We start from the raw sequence: 17,477 nt of genomic DNA on the forward strand, positions 1-17,477 counted from the left end.
AAAATTGGATTGCATCTTCTATATTTAAAGAGAAGGCTACTGAGAACCTGGCAAGTTCAAAGATACCGCTATACTGCTGGGAAAAGCTTCACACATTTGAGTGAAGCAAAATTAAAAAGCAAATTTAAAGCCTGCTCACTTTAAATTATACAGGTGAAGTATGACAGAAAATTATTTTGCCTGCTTGAAGGAATTTGGCTTTATTTTTTAAAATGCCACAAGGTGATATCTTCAGATGGTATCTTTGAAAGCAGTGAACTGGATCATCTTACCCTTTCTTTCAAAGAAATATTTGGCATTTAATTCAGTAAATGTAGACTAAGGCCCACAATACACAGTTGATTTTATTTTCCTTTCTGACATATGCTCCTGATTACTATATATTTACAGTATAAGACCTCTAGCTCAGGTACTTGCATTTGGAATGATTTTATTTTTGGAGGGAAAGGAGAGTAGGGCTGTTTTCTGGGAGCTAGAATCCAAAATACCTTTGAAATACTTTCAAAAATTTGTCTTAAACTAACCTAGGCAAGAGACCTGCTGTTTTCTTCACTTGCACCTCTCCTGACAGCAGCATCAGCAGCTCAGGAGGAGAGGATCAGATGGGATGAAGACAGCACTCCTCATTCTGTCTTCTTTAACACCCGATAGATCTTCAGACATGCTGTCATTTTGTCATCTGAGACAGCGTTGTATCGGTTCCATAACAGATATGGTCAGACAAAGGCAGTGCTGCCAAATGGCTCTAAATAAAGCAAGATCCTTCCAATTTCTGTGAATGGATATTTTGTAGACAACTTCTCTCCCACTATACTGTAAGATCCCAGCAAGGGGCTGCAGACAGGTTCCTCTTTGCTCGGTGTGTACATAAGGGATTGCTAAGAGCAGCCTTTGAACCTGGCAGTAGGTCCCACCGATGCAGCTGACCTCCTGTGCCATGCTGCTGCTGTGATTAATATGATCAGTCACTGGAATGCTCTGTCAACCATGCAGCAATTTGACTGGTAATTTCCAATGAAGAAACTGTGTAGTATTTACTATCAGAAGTAAGGTTTCATTAGATTTCCAGAATATCTAAGTAGCCACTGGTATTTTCTTGATGGAAAAGAAGCAGCCTCCAAAGCTCATTTTCTGCCATATTACTTTCCATGTATGTTCACATAGTCTTGCATTTTGTGAGATGTAGTGCTATGAAAAGTGGCCATTAAACTCTAAATGAGAGTTTAATGTAAATAATTCAGAGCCCACAGGTGTAGAGGGGGATTTTTATTTACACTCCTTCCTTAAAGGTTTCCCTTCTGATACTTCTCCCACCTCTCAGAGTATGCAACCCACTGATCTTTCTATTCCCAAGGAGGAGCACAAACTGGGAGAGAGCAATTGGAAAAAATACCTCACTGGAACTGCCACCTCTGCAGAGGACAGCTGTGCAGCAGACCAGTTTGCTAGAAACTAAACATGTCTGTCAAACGCTGCTCAGGATGGCTTAAATGTCCCAGCCAACGCTTCAAAGCAAGGCTATGCAAATGAAGGGGCACAAGCTGTCTGCATGGTGTAAGCTCCCCATAGCTCTATCCCCTGTTTGTTTGTGTGGTTTGGTTTTAACAGCTCTTACTGTCTGGATCCAGCAGAGAAATTGGTCCTGATCCTTGCTAGTCTCCACAAAGAAATAATTCACAGCCTCATGTGTATTCATGACCTTCATTTATCACACTTGCGAAGTACTAAGCAATGGAATATGAAGCAAAAAAAAGAGAAAGTGATGTGAAAGCTCTGAATAAAGCTTTCACTTACCCCCCCATATCTGACAGGTACTTATACTCAGAAATGGTGGCAAAGCCTGCATATACCTTTCGATCACACCAGCACTCCTCTTTCTCTGGTGGTTGTATGCACATACTAATTTCTCTGTCCTCTCTAGATTTCCAGTACATTAATTGCATGTTATTGCTGCTACTGTTATTTCTAAGCTATGCAAGGGGGAGACCTTCAGTCATTTGTTGGATTCCTGTAGTCATAGGTATAATGAGTTGCTTACCACTCTTAAAATCAAGGACTGTGGGAGAGGGGAATTATGCAGAACAAAGAAAATAAAAAAAATTAAAAAATTACAATTCAGAAGGCGAATGGAAGAGAGAGAAAATGATATAATTACATCTTAGGGAAGAGAAATTCCAAATACCTTGTTGTACATTCAGGTCTGCAATGGGATTAGCAAATACATCTGCAAGGGCTAGAATTAAAATTCTGTTCTCTCAGATGGGCAGAGAAGCTCAGTGGCTACGGAGTCCTGGAGCCATGCTCTGTGAAGTTTTACACTATGACTGGGGACAATGTCTCACCACAGTTTCACAGCTTGAAAGCTTTGTGTCACAGTGTGGGACCTTAGCTAGACTGATGATCAGAATACAAGAAAACTGCTAATCTCACTGAAATCAAGAAGGGGCAGAAAAATCAGGTTATGAATAGGCCTCTTGGGGTGCTGACAGGGAATGGAATGGGGGTCAGGGCTTGCTGGTGCTGTCCTCAGTCTCTGCCTCCCCTGCACACATCAGATATGCATCAGCAAATGTTATGGGGAAAGTTGCTGCAGCAGCACCTGAGGCATACAAAGACAGGAGGTGTATTCATATCAAATGTAGGATCCTTGATTGCTGAAACAACAAACAGGAAACAAAACTGCTCTTGCTTGGTGTATTCCTATCTGACATTTAATGTGGCACAATCATGGGTACATTTTCACTTTGGACTCTACAGTTCAGTGTTTAGAGCACAGGGATGCATTTTCAGTAGCAACAACACAAAAAGAATGGGGAACTGATTGTTACTGTTCCCTTTTCCTTTCACTGCTGAGTTATCTACATAGTTTCTAAATAATCATGTGCCAGCTATGCGCGGTAGGTTCAGGCCAGTATGTTTGCCGAGCTGGAGAGAAAGATGCTGAGCCACAAGAGCATGAAGAACATAAAAACTGAGAAAGTGGAGAGAAAACTGTCCTATCCTTTTTGAGAAGCCTCAACTGTCCTGTCCATTGGGAAGTCCAGTTTGGGAGCATGGGTATGGGCACTCAACACAGCTAAATGTCCAAACAGCACCAATCAGCTTAAACAGTCCTCAGACTAGAGGAAAACCACATTATCTAAAGTTGTTTGATTCTGAACTCTAAAATAGACGACCCAAAGGTTTCAGTGGGACCCTCAGGTCTTGTTGTGGAGATTTTCATACAGCCTCATGACTTGCTGAGACCATGAGGAAAGAGAGAGGATGCTCATTATCCTGGAGTGACCTGGGTCTAATTTTCTTATGTGATACGAGACACATTTTTCTACCTAATAAAGAGATCAAAAATTGTATGCAGCAATCTGAAACGGGGCGGGTATAAAACTTATTAGCCTCAGCTTTGAAACGATACACCAGTGCTGGAGAAGGCTCAGAGAAGGGCAACAGGGAAAGGTAAAGGTATGGGACAGATTCAGTACCTTTGGTTTGACCATGTACAGTCACCTTTGTGCTTCCCTATGGATTTCTATCTAATTTGCTAATCTGTGGATTTCCCACCCTACAGAAGTTTTTGACACTACAAGATCGGGGAGACTCACCATGTGAAGAAACTAGAACCTGTATTTTTTTTTTCTGCCCCCAAAAATACAAGTTTGATAATTCCAGACCAGTCAGTTGCCTGGAACCTAGGAAACTCACATGTGATAATGTAAGATTTTAGCAAAAGACTTGAAGAATGTATTGAACTCCTAGAGTCAGCATGCACAACCCTGCCACAGGCTAATGCCTGATCACAGGGTCCAAAACAAAAAATGGCTACCATGGTTGTGTTGAGAGATTTCTGTACAAGTCGAGCAGGAGGGATTTTCTGACTTCAGTACTGCTTAAAATAGAAAATCCTTTCAGAAAAAATATCTCTCAATTTTATGTGTACCAGTAACAAGGAATACACACAAACATTCCCATGTATTTATTACCTCCATCATTAAAACCTGATGACCAATCTCAAAAAGTCTTATTAATCCAGCCTCTTTTGAATTCAACATTTCCTGCAAAGGGACATTTTCTGGAAAAGATGCGTGCAATGAAGCAACTTCCGGTTATTTCTGGTCCAATCATCCCCTTGTTCCTTTTGTGGTTTCTACTACCTCTGCAGCTAATCTCTGACCTTCATTCTTTCTCCAACTGCATTATACTATCAACTCACAATTTATCCAACTCCCTGAAGCTTATGTGCCACAAATGCCTGGCTCTGCAGACATCTTTTTTTTCTCTTTTCCACCTACATCTTCTTGGTGCAAGGGTAAAAAGAACAGGAATTTTATCCAGGCAAATTTCAGCTGGAGGATACCTTTTAGCAGATTGAAAGCCACTCAGAAGGATCTCCCATTGTGTCCTTAAAACAGCTAGTCTGGCTTTTCAGGATTTGCCTGTTGTTGGCAGTGCTACCTCATCAACATGCCTTTTGGCAACCACACACTTGTAGTACTTGTGGCAGAACATTTTCCAGCCATCTCTTCCAATAATGTGACCATGTCAAGACAGCCACCGAGGCTGACCCAGAGTCGATAGAAGTGAAAGCTGTTTAGTTTGCAAATACGTGCATTGTCCTGCCTGCCAGCTGGAGCAGGAGAAGAAGAAAATAGAGCTGAAAACATCCATTGCTTTCCAGCATTCCACTTTTAAAATAATGCATTTGAGAGAGGAAAAAAATGCTGGCAGAGATTCTTGCTCCATGAAATCGACATTGCACATACATTTAGTTCACGACTTTCCTGTGCACACACAGAAGAAACCAAAGTAATCCCTGATTATTGACACCTGTGTGTGCTCCTTGTGACAGGAGATGGTTCTGGGGATGATCTCATAACCTAGATGGACGTGTCTTGCTCGTGGTCCCAGTGGGAAACCACACCTGAAATCTGTGAGTGTAACAGGAATGCTCTCAGCCCTCCTTCATTGCCATCTGCAACAAAACTGCTAAATCCCCAGCCTAAGATGAGAGGTCCAAATAAATCCAGATACACAGTTCTCCACACATATGGTAACAGAAGTCCCATAACAATGAAATGTTTTCTCATGCATTGTTATGACAGAAATCCACATGAATTTCTAATATTTTGTTTATATGATCCAGTTGCAGCAGTTTCTGTCACACTTTCCACTTGTTCTGTGTATTATGTGTAGGCTTGTAATGTTAAAAATTCCTCACGTTTCATCATGCCTACACTTCAATAGTAAGAGAAATTGTTTTCATGTGCATTTCTCACTCCAAGGTTAACTCCCAAACACTTAAGACAAAACATAGATTTGTTGTTTACACAAAAGAGAAGAACTCTGGGTGAGGGAAGCCTGGTCTAAAGTTTAGGACTTTTACAAAGTCCTAAGGAGACATTTATGTGTCATTCATTGGGATTTTTCAAAAGCCCTGACCTATCTCACTTTAACATTTTCACTTGTTTAGGCAACTTAACAGTTTTTAAAGTCTTAGAAGATGACAGGTGGAACTGGACAAAAAATTGATTTCTAAACTATTTGGCCATGAATAATTTTAATCAAATGAGCTAAAGGGCACTATTGGTAATTTTCTGTTCTGCTACGGAAGCTAATTTTCAGATGCTATTCAAATGTGCCCTGTGAATGGCCAGATAGATCAGTATATTAATGTTTTGGCAGGTTCAGGTAGTACAAAGATTGCCCTCTTTTAGTGTCCAAACAGTATTTATGTTACTGTTTAACATACATTTGTTTTTTCCATTATTTCCATCATACCTTCCAGTCACAAGCATCAGATTTCAGACCATATTTACACAATATAAAGTCAAGAAATGTGAAGATTTCCCCACCAAAATTTTTTATATTCCTTTTTACCAGCTTACCTTATACACTCCACTGATTCTGGCCTTGATTTTAGATCCTGGTCTTTAGCAGCCACTCCAAAATGAATGGGGAACAATCCTCCAAGAATAATGTCTCCCTTCTTCTGTGCCCGTTGGTTTGGCCCATAGGCAGCAGTGCTCCAGGTAAACAGCAAAAGAATCAAGCAGCAGCTATATGAAGTCATTGTTCCTCTTTTCACCAGGGGGTTATCGGGTGCAAAATTGGAAAAGATGATGTAAGAAAGCAGATGTCAAAGCTTTTCCTTTCCTTAATACAGAACAGAGAGGATTTGGGGCACATGTTGGCAGGGAGATAAGCAACAAGGTGGGAGCCACAGTGCTGGTGTTTCTCCCTCTGTCTTCTCCATTGCAAAAAAACAATTCAGCTTCCCTTCTTCCTTCATAACTGAAGCATTATGGAGAGCCCATCTCTGAGAACTGTAAGAGAAAGATTTGAAAAGTGATTCCAGCTATACACAGGACCCCTCATTGCCATGATGGTTCTGCTTTGTCAAGCCAAGCCCTCAATATGCCCCTGAAGTTCAACAACCCACCTGGGACATATCACAACCTTGGAAAAGTCATCCAGGCACCCTGGTGACACAGCCACACCTCCTCAAATAATGTCAGATGCCTGATCCTCTGCCACATACCTAAGGTAGGTGGCTTAATCTTCCTATGGTTCTGTCTGGCTCTGGTCATAGCAGATGCTGTAAAACCTGGGATCTGATCGGTGTCTATGAACAGAGCACACTGTGAGACCTGGGTGGGCAAGTGGGGAATAAGGAAGCATCAACACAGTAAGAATCAAGCCTTTCTCTTAAGGAAATAACCATAATAATCTTTTGGTGTTGGTCCACCATCTCCTGTCCATTGATCATTCTTAACCCTCTGTCTTTGAACTTATCCTTGATAAAAATAAAACAAGCTCTTTCAGGCTCAGAAAGAGTTCTTTTGCATTGAAAGGGAGAATGAACTCCAGGGAAGCATTTGAAACCAAGATACTTCTCCATAATGAGTCATGAAGGCTTGAAAGGTTTGAGCATTGAAAGCTTAGCTATAGCAGCCTTTGAAGCCTGTTTCCTGGGGATGAAAAATTCTGCAGCTTCTCCATGCTCAATACATTTTCCCTGCAGCATGTCTACAGGCATCCCAAATGAAGAACTAACTTAATTATGGCATATGAAAAGGGCTATGGCTACAGGAGAGGAGATAGCACAGAAAATTCACAATGAACAACTCTTCAGCCTATTTGAAACAGGTCTAAAAGCTGGTAGTAAGAATCTGAAGTTAGAGAAATTTAGAGTAGAAGCTAGGCATACATTGCTAATCTTGAGGACAATTAATTTCTAAAGCAAGTCATCAAGAGTTTTTAAGTGCTGAGAACCTTTTTATGAGGCTGACTTATTATCACTAAATGCAGCTATATGGATTTGATCTTCACCTAGGTCAAATAAAGAGCTATGCAGGGAAAAATTGTGATTGTGAGGCTTCTTCTGGTAGCCAGACTGGATGATCCTGCATGCTGTATGACCACCAGGCATGTGGAACTATTTCATACATTTTCATTACAATGAAGGTTTGGATGCAGCAGTCAATGAGAGAGGAGAGACAAAGCTCCTGCTGTTCTCATGCCTCTGTGGTCACTGCACTTAGCTGGGCAGACACTGCAATTCTCTGTGGCAGGTCTGCTCTAAACTGTTCTTTGGCCCTGGCTCGAACAGTGCATTTTTATTGGCAAGGGCAATCAAATCTTTGGCTAGATATCAAGATATGTCTAGGTATTGGCAAGTGGCCCTTTGACAGCTGGATGATAGAATTTTAGCCAGAACCAGGATTAGGAGGGGACAGAGCAATGCAACGAGTGAGTGTCATGAAGGTGTTTGGGTTTTGATCTTTTCTCGCAGATGGATGGTGTTTTGTCTTCTTCAGTGCCCAACAGAATAAAGAACAAAACATTTTTCCATATTTCAGTGAGAGAAATGTAATTTTCCTCCCATCACCTGTAGTTTCAGGAAAGATACAAACACTGGTGAAGTGCTGATACAGTGTCCTGAGGTGAGGACCAGCACAGGCAGGGCCAGCACTTAGAGGTGAGAGGTTTGAAACAGGGCAAGCAATTTCTGAAGGGACACTGCAAAGACATGGGATGGTCTGACTAATGCTCTTTAGCTCAGCTCATCCCCTCCCCCAGGTGGCTGTGGGATGGCAGGGACCCGGGGGACTGCATGCTCCGATAGCTGCAGGGATGGCGTTCCTGGAGTCTGGGCAAGGAACCACGTGTGGGACTCAACCAAGGTGGGATGAGGTCAGTGACTTCCCCATCCACTGTGGGAAGACCACAGCCTGCTGATTTACTACTCAGTTTTTCTGCTTGTACTTTAATAAGGCTTTCTTTTGCCTTTGGGGTTATTGGCTTATGAAAAAGGAAATTGTTTCCATCAGCAGCAGACAGACAATATAATTTTGTTTGCTGGGCTGCTGTGTAGGGGTTTGGGCTGATGCTACTGAATATTTTGGAACTCCTAACCACAAGACGGTACATGGCTGAAGTATGAAATGTAGAAAAAGTAAATTCACATTCTTATTTCTCTTTTCTCACAGTAGACAAAGTCAAAGCATCCAAACTGGCAAAATACAGCAAATTTTAAAACAGCACTTACAGCAGTTAGTAGTCCCAGTTGCCATTCAAGAGCATGACAATGGAATAGACAATGAAAACAAAATCATTCATTCATGGTATAGGGCATCAGTTGGTATCTCTCTGAGTAATTTGGAACTAGCAGTTCTCAGAGACAGGACACAGAACTGAAGTAACATCAGAGTCTGGGAACAAGATGGGCTGTGTATACATAAAGCACACCCCTGAGGCAGAAAACTGAAGGATAAATGTCCAAAGATGCACTGGCACAGAAAAAGAAAACAAAGTGTATAGTCAGCTCCTTATAAATCTCACTATCCAAATTTACAACTCTCCATACCAAAATTTCAGCTATAGCTGGAAAACCAAACTCATTTAATGGGAGACAGAGGACTCACAGCTGCTTTCAAGTGCCCTGCACACCTGAAGATGAGAATATTTGAAGGTACCGATTTCCTGATGAACGGTTGTGATCTTGTTGCCAGTGCCCCAGATAATATCCTCTAGTATCAATTTCTGTTGTTGCAAATTTTCCTGCAGCTCTCTTTTCTTTTATTAGATTAAGATTATGAGCCTCTTCCTTATTAAAGAAGGCATTACACAGCTAATGATTGAATTAGCTGTTGATGTATGCTTACAGACATAAAACTCAGCATACTACAAGTGGAAATTGTACTACTAATAGAACAAATTACTGTGGTCCTTCAGTTTCAGCTAATAAATAAAAAAAAAGATTAAATTAACAAGCAACTGAATTAAGATGGAATCCATTGATATCTTTTTCTTTTGCAAATGTTTTTACACATAGAACATTATATGAGCTCTTCAATGCAGAACACCTTTTGTCTGTACATATATTCAGCCAATAAAATTCTATAAGATTACCTTTGCAAAAAATATAAAAGCTAAATAGTAATTTTATCTTTCTTTCTTTTTTTTTTTTTGACATGGCCTGATTTTTAATCCCCCTTCCCTTTTAAAAATAATCCTAATAATAGTTTTTTCACTCTATGTCATTAACTGTCAGACATTTTAATTCTGAGCTGTCTTGGAATAGAGCTTCTAAGCTTCCATGGAGGAATTTGAACTAGTTCCAGGGACAGGATGAGCTACCAGGCAACTATTGCCATGGCAGGAGCAATAGCTGAGGTGGGGAGGGAGGGTAGCCAGGTACAGCTGTGGATACTTGGAAAGATTGCAGCAATCAGTACCATTTTGCCAGCTGAATGAAAGTTTTAGGTGTCAGACTAAATCAGGCAGAAAAATCCAGAAATGTTCAATAAATCTTCGGTTTTTTGGGTGAAAGGAAGCTGAATGGCATACCTATGGCATGCATTACTGATGAAGAAATTATTAATCAAACAGTAACTAACCACAACTCTCACAGCAGCTGCTCAGGTACATCAAAGAGCTGGCATGGGAAGGATCTCAAGGGATCTCCATGAAGTTGCCCCTTAGCCCAAGAAGGACTCAGCAATAGTAGTGCACCTCCTGGCCTATTTTCTCTAAGACCTTGTCAGGAAGAAAACCAGTCAGACACACAGGGCGGCCTACTTCAATGCTTCTCTGCTCTTACCAAAGAAAATGTTTTTTCGCATCTAATTTCAGTGGTTTTTGTTACAGCTTAAGCCTGTCTTCTTCTCCCATCTACCACATGAAGGCCAGTGCTTCCCTGCCCATAATCACCTTATTTGGGATTTGATTCACCTCCCCTTTTACTCTTTTTCTTAGACCAAGCAAATTAAATTAACTTTTTCTTTTTTTTAAATAAAAATGCTTTCCTGATTTTTCAGGAAATTATTCTTATTTCATTCCTCTGGCCTCTCTCCAGCATTCTCCACATTTGGTGAAGACCAGTGCCCAGAAATGGACACAGTGTCCTTGTTTGGCCCTTACAAGCACTGAGCAAAGTAGTAGAATTACTTTGTGTGTCTTGCAGACTACAGCCCTGTTTGTACATCTCAGCGTGGCATTTATCTTTTTTTGGAACAGCATGATATTGTTAACTAATGGTAACTTATCAGCTAAACACAAAGCAAAGTTCAGCATGTTTATATTCACAAGAAATTATCATTTTCCAAAAACTTTTCCCTCACATTCAGTTCAAAGGTAGAACCTGCTAAATTTCACATGATCATCCTGGGCACCAACAAGGAACTAGCATGGACAAGCTCAACTGAGTCTCCTGGGCATTCAGGACCTTTACACAGCAGAGAGCTGGGGAAAATTCCTGCTCACAGCCATGGAAAAAGACCCTGGCCTCACACACATCAGGTTTGTTCTGCTTCTGGGAGGCCTGGATGCCCCAAGGAAGCTAAAGAATGAGACTTTAGTGGACAATGGACACAGAATATAAGTCTTCATACTTCTTCTATACTTCTAAGACCAGACCAGACTTCTAGTGGTTAGGTACCATGACAATACAAGAAAAAGTAAATTGTTCACATTTGTCACCAGAGCAAGCATTAGCTCAAGCTTCCTGCACCTCTTTGGTCAAAATGAGGGACAATTGCATCAAAGATGTAATCAGAACCAGAGTGTTGGGGTGCTCAAATGGAGGACCTGTGCTTGCATTTTGTGGAACTAAACTGCTCCATCTTTAAACAAGGCAAGTGTTAACTGAAAATTTACTACAGAGAACATTTTGCCTATGGAGAAAAAGACAATTCTTACACAACACACTACCTAAAATAAGGAGATTTTTATCTGGACAAATAGCATGATTGAGAGATGGAATGTCAGCCTTGGAAAAATCTGGAGATTTCAGATGAGTGTAGAGAAAAATTCAGATCTAGAACAATGATTCTGTTCTAAAAACACTCCTCCACACTTGGTTTTGAACTAAATGAAAAACATGAATTCAAGAGCTTTAAGCAATAAAAAGATTTTTAAAATCATCAGGACCATCAGGGTCACGAGGACAGCATTTCTGTGCCCTGCTATTATCTTAAGGGCATGTTACCTGTTATAGATCCTATTTTTCTGGCAGAAGTCAAGAAGGTAATATACTATTACACTACAGCAAATGTATGTTAAAAATGATATATTACAGTCTCACCTGGCATTATAAAAGCTAAGAGGAAGCCAAAACCACAGCACACAAATCAGCCACAGTACTGAAGAAGCTGCTGAAGCTCATACATAACAAGACTTGGCCAGTTCAAATGAAGAAAGTCATATACTTAGCACTGGTAAGAAGAGACTGCAGGAGGAAATGTGGGTCTAAGAACCTAGGCTGGTCATGAAAAATTTGACCACTTGTTCTAGAGTAACATTCTCAATTCTCCAGGATAAACTAAATATTGAAAGCAGTACAGTAAACCAGGCAATTATAGCATTCAATCCTGCTATGTCTGATATACCCAACATTGTCAAGTTTGTCTAAGAGTTACCCTTCAGGTTTCTAGAGTTTTCATATCTATAACATTATTTTTATGTAGCAGCCAAATCTTTAGCTTTCCTTTACTCCTAAGGTCATATACTGGTGTCCCAATAATATAGAACTTACTATGAAAGTGTGGAGTCCCACCCTGATCTATTTAGCACTACAAAATATCAGAGTGACAGAAACATGCCTAGGATATCACTGCTGATACTCTGCTCAACACAGAAACTTGAGATCAAGGAAGCCTAAAATGTTAGAGGCTGATGTCCCAGACTCTTGGGAACTGCAGGTATGGATGGAAAATGGAACCAGGAATAAGCAGAACACTTTTTTCACAGAGTCTCAAACAAATCTGGTTGTAGCAACAGCAGTCAAAAGAGCATCAGCTCCTGGCAGTTGCATAACCAGGTAAAAACCCAAACCTGCCCACAAGCAGCATTTTCCATGGATTTAATGTGGCATTACAAGGCCTCTGATCTCTCTCCCACTTCAGCACAGGCTCACAAAGTGCACACAATCCCACGCCAAGCCACGTAGCTGCGATTGCACAACCACCTTTCCATTGGTTGCTTTGCTTTGCAGCAACCACCTTTTCATTAGGATTGTACCTGGCTTTGGGATTCACTGAACATTTCATCAGTATCAAGTTCAATATCCCTGATCAGTGTGATCTGGGATGTGATATCCCTTTGTGGAAATAATTCTGTTTGCTGATGGCAGGAAGCAAAAAACCAGAAGTGGCAATAGAAAATACCTTAGAGACTCATTGGATGCACTCAGCAAACACCATTAGCAAACACAGAGCTGTAAGTGGTTTTTGAGTGGAAATCTGTGTGGAGGGTGACTTATGTCTTTGGAGTCATTTCTTCACAGGTGTGACTGTAAGTCAGGCTGAGAAGCAGCTCCAGGGACCTCACAGATGTGACTGCTTTTGCTTCTGTGAAAGCCTTAAGTGTTTTCTGCAATGAGAGCTAAGGCTCATTTCTCCAAGCCATATCACAAACCTCTGAAACAAACACTGGAAGGGAATAAGACAATTCTACAACTCCTCATCTTTCCACTCCTGTGCCTTCTTCAGTAAAAGTGTGAAAAGTGCATGTGTGCACACATCCAAGGGAGCACTGGAATGCATGAGTTTATCAAGGCATCTTGGACAAGAGACCTGTGACAAATTCATTAGAACTGCTAAGATATGCTTAAAAGCTACAGCACCAAAGAGGATCCATGCAGAACAAGTAGGCTTGGAGGGATTTCCAAGTCCTACGGAGTTCCAGAGCCACAGCAGCCCTTTTGGGAAACTGCCATAAACCCACTGGTTATTGATTACTCTAATTTATGCTGGGAGCTGCACTGGACCCTTGAGCAATCTCAGATTTAGAGAATTCAGGTACCAGGGAATCCATCTTGCCTACATCTTAAAGGTGTCCTGTTTTGCCTCTCTGTGTTCCAGATTCTGACCTTCTGTTGCTCTGCCATGGTTTGCTAACTTGGTTGTTTCCTACCTTGCCTCTTAAAAAGCCCATTATTTTATCAATTTACAGTGGATGAAAAGATGCCTTTGATATAATACCAATCTAAATGCTTCTTGGTAGTTTAATGATTTTTGTCTTTATATATGGAGGAGATCAAGGGAGACCCATAAGAGATGCAATAAAATAGCAAGTGAAATACTTTGCTAAGGTAAATTTTTATTAACTTGATTTCTCTGGATTTCCTTGCTCCTAAAGAAAGTCTCAACCATGCTAACCATGCTAATGACTGTACATTTCAGTCAGAGATACTTTACCCCATCCTATATTTTTGACTAGACCCTCCTGGACAGATAGAGAAAGGATGCCTGGGGGATACTCTGAAGAATGAAGAAAATCTTCACCCTTGTGGCATGGTGCATCCAAATGGCACTGGGATGTGGTTTGTGAAACTTGAGTTGTTCTGATTTTGCCTGCAGGCGAAACAGCCGTGCACTCACCCTGTGTGCCTTTCAGGGCACCTTACATTCCTGCACATCATATGTACACTCCTGCATCTCAAAAAAGTCTTTCCTGGACATCCAGTGCAGAAGCTTTGCCAGCAAGTGTCACCCAACCAAACTGCCCCTAGTTCCTGACTTGCAGGATTTATCTTTCCTGTGTCTCTGGCCTTAGGACACACAGAAGTGGCCCTAGGACACACAGAATTCTAATCTATGTTCTTCCTCTCTTACAAGAAACATCTCTGGGGCTGACAAAAGGATTGAATTCCCCTAGCAAAGTCCTTTTTCCTTGCTCAGCATGCCCACAGAAACAACACGATTGTGTTATGCTCTTTGCATAAACCCAATTTTTTTAAAGATGAGCTTTTCTACAAGTAAATGAAAAGACTCTTCAGCTTAGTTCTTTAATATAAAAAAATGCCAGTCAAAGAACACAGTTTATGGAACTGCATTGCTGTAGTCTGTCTGGAAAGAATAAGGAGGAACTATTGCCGTTATCAACTCGTGGATGCTCTATACCTTACATTTCTCTCTAATTTTTGTCTCTCTTTCTTCTCTTTAAAAAATAATAGGTTAGAAAGACTGGTCACCAAGATAGGACATCTTGAACTGCTTTTTTTTTTTTTTTTTCTGCTCTACATTGTGAGGCAGAAAAGAACAGAGGAGAGGTCAGGGGGATGCCAAAGCAGTCAGTCATTTGTGAGTAGTTAGAATTAAAGTTACACAATTTAGTGAAGTGTTATTCAAAAGAGATGTTCATGCTTTTTGATTGGCCAGTGTTAGATCTGTGGTGAGCAAACCAAAAGGTCAGGGAAGATGAAATAACAGAAAAAGAATTCTCAAATAAGGCAATGCATAATTATCTTTCTGTATTTCTCTCAGTTAATCAACCAATTTTTGATTATTCCTCTACAAAACAGCAAGAGAAAATAAGCTCAGATCATGTAAATAAACATGAGAAGAATCTGATTTGTATCAGCAAAATTATTTCCAAAGGCATCTTTGATTAATCAGGATTAGGTGCAAGACCCTAGAAAAGTCAATCTGTCTGTTAAGTGCAGCTTTTAAATAAACTGGGATAACATGTTTCTGATTAAAATCTGGTACGGGTTTGTTGGAATTGGTGCCCTCCCACAGCTGTTGAGGGGAAGGACCCTTGACATGATACCTGTTTCTTTATCCTGCCTGGCTTGGCAGCCATATGTCAATTACTTTGAGACTTTGCTTCCCAACTTGTAATAGTGTCCAGAAATAATTGTAGAAACATATTGCAACTATGCTTTGTCTATGTCTACAGATGTCAAACTGAGTATGAGTTGAATCAAGGCTGATTCAGGCTTTTCTCTAGCAAAAAAATAAAATACAGATCTGAAAGCTGAACACTTTTTCAAATCCAGCTTTGTCAAATTGCTTATGGGTGAAAACATATTTTGCTTAGTAATTTATTTTAATTTTACTTGATTTTGTTTTTAACAACATCTGTGCTTGAAGTAAAATGCTTTATTCACATTTTTTCCCCTGAAGAATCCTCAGTGAACCAAACAACAAGGACAACTGTAATTCTGAGCCAGTTTCAACATAAATCCAATTCAGAAAAAACACTTAAGTATATGCTCAACTTTAGTGAGACTTGTCTTTAATGAAATTTAGTAGATTCTAAAAGCTTAGCATGCACTTATTGGTTTGCTGCATCAGAAGCTAAAGTGGCCTCTGGCTGATTGCTCCTTTCTCATTTATACTATTATTAAAAACAAATAAACACTTCCTTTGTGTTGGGTAATTTCTTTTTATACTGACTCCAGCATGATTTATTAATAAATTCTTATGGATTTTTGTGGCATTTTTATTCCTAATCCTTTCTTTTATATTTCTAGTTCTCTACTGTCACAGGCTGCCTTTTTCTTTTTCTTTTTCTTTTTCTTTTTCTTTTTCTTTTTCTTTTTCTTTTTCTTTTTCTTTTTCTTTTTCTTTTTCCTTTTTCTTTTCTTTTTATTTTCTATGTTTTCCCATTGCTTATTTTCTCTTCATTATGATTTTCTGAACAGAATAATTATTGTTCCTTCTCCAGTTTTCTTCTCTCCCCTCCTTTCATTCTAATACCAAAACATTCTTGTCTATTTTTGTATTTCTTATGCCTGTACATGACCTGTAACCTCTTCCTGCTAGAGAATGCAGTAGTGAATAGGGTCTCCAGGAAAAAAAAAAAACAGATTCAATGTAAAGGGAGCTTGGAAAGGTCATCAGAAATATTGAACTCTAGCAAGGACAGAAGCTCTGCAAAACCCATAAATCATTAAAATAGATCAGTGAAAGGCACAGAAGAAATTCAAGAGTACAACTGCAAGAGTGAGGGGAGGTGAGTTATGGGCACAGACAGGCACGTGTCCCATTCTAGTCCTACACTGAGAGAAGGCAAGTTTTGCTGAGTTTTCTTTGCAGATCTGGCTTGTGCTAGCATGTCCCATGGAATGGGGCACAGGGAGGAATACAATCCTGCACACTATACACTGACCCCTGGAATAGGAACAGTGACCCTCATCTGCCTTTGCAACACGCTGGAAGATCAATGTGATATGCAAGTACTTGTTTATCAGTTATGATTTTTACTTTATTCACCCAAGAAATGCTGTCTGGGCCTGTGGGGCTGCATTTTGTGGCTGGAGATGTCAGTAAGATGATACCACAGATCTATGACATGCAGCCAGCAGTGGCAAGCAGCAACATCAATGTAAACAGCCAGTGTTGCTCTCCCCTGTTGCACCCCCTGCCCTCTCCAGGGATACATGATATTATTTGCAAGTTTGTAGGAAGTAAACTTTCCACAATGATTTGTAAAAGATGGAGTGGACAAGTGTAAACACTTTACTCAAGGTTTTACAGAATTCATTTTGAACCCTACAGATGCATGTTATCTGCCCTATAATATAAGAGGACGCTGGAAATTGCCATCCAGATTCAAATCACTGTCCATTCAGTATAAGAACCAGCCTCCAGCAGTATCCAGTGATACCTGCTTCAAAAATGTTGTGTTAGAAAATTATAGGGCCAGGGTCTAATAAAGGGCATGTCTAGCTCCACTAGCTAGCAGTTGATTAATGTCCTAAGCAAATTTCTATCAGGACAAAGTTTTATGAAAACCAGCCCTAATTTTACAAAAGAAAAAAAAACCCAAAATCAAACCCTCAATGAACAAGATATTTCCCTATTGAAATTTCACTGTCACTCTTCTCAGCTGATATAATCACCAAAGATATCACGTCATTGTGATTTTTCATTGCATCACTATTGGAGATCATGAGGAGTTGTCAAAATGTATCTTGAACCCTTACCTTAGCTTTCTCCTGAAAATGCAGTTTAAGTTAAACTGCTGTGATGATGCAATTAACCAGCTGAGCTGGATTTTGCACTGAGGAAGAGCAGGAGCATGGCACTTGCTGGGGAGACTACCCAGATGAAGAGCAGGCTCTTTTTAGATTAGCACCTCAAATAACTAAATCCAAGAGAACACGTCTACTAATGCTCAAGTGTGGGCTCCTTTTGACTACAGCTATCTCAACAGGTCCACTATCATGCTTTTAAATGAGAAAAATGGGAATTGTA

The 17,477-nt window shown here is 40.2% G+C and overlaps 1 protein-coding gene across 1 annotated transcript in view; it reads right to left on the reverse strand.

Annotated features, from left to right (window-relative positions):
- Window positions 1-17,477, reverse strand: part of CASR (calcium sensing receptor) — a 73,861-nt gene that overhangs the window by 35,756 nt on the left and 20,628 nt on the right. Inside the window, exon 2 of the mRNA XM_071433212.1 lies at window positions 5,880-6,317. Coding sequence (XP_071289313.1) covers window positions 5,880-6,064 — 185 coding nt within the window. The 5' untranslated portion in view covers window positions 6,065-6,317. The remainder of the gene's footprint in view (window positions 1-5,879; window positions 6,318-17,477) is intronic.

The sequence above is a fragment of the Agelaius tricolor genome, unplaced genomic scaffold (assembly GCF_023055355.1).
Source record: "Agelaius tricolor isolate 1412-34295 unplaced genomic scaffold, bAgeTri1.0.p SCAF_9, whole genome shotgun sequence".
Lineage (NCBI taxonomy): Eukaryota > Metazoa > Chordata > Aves > Passeriformes > Icteridae > Agelaius > Agelaius tricolor.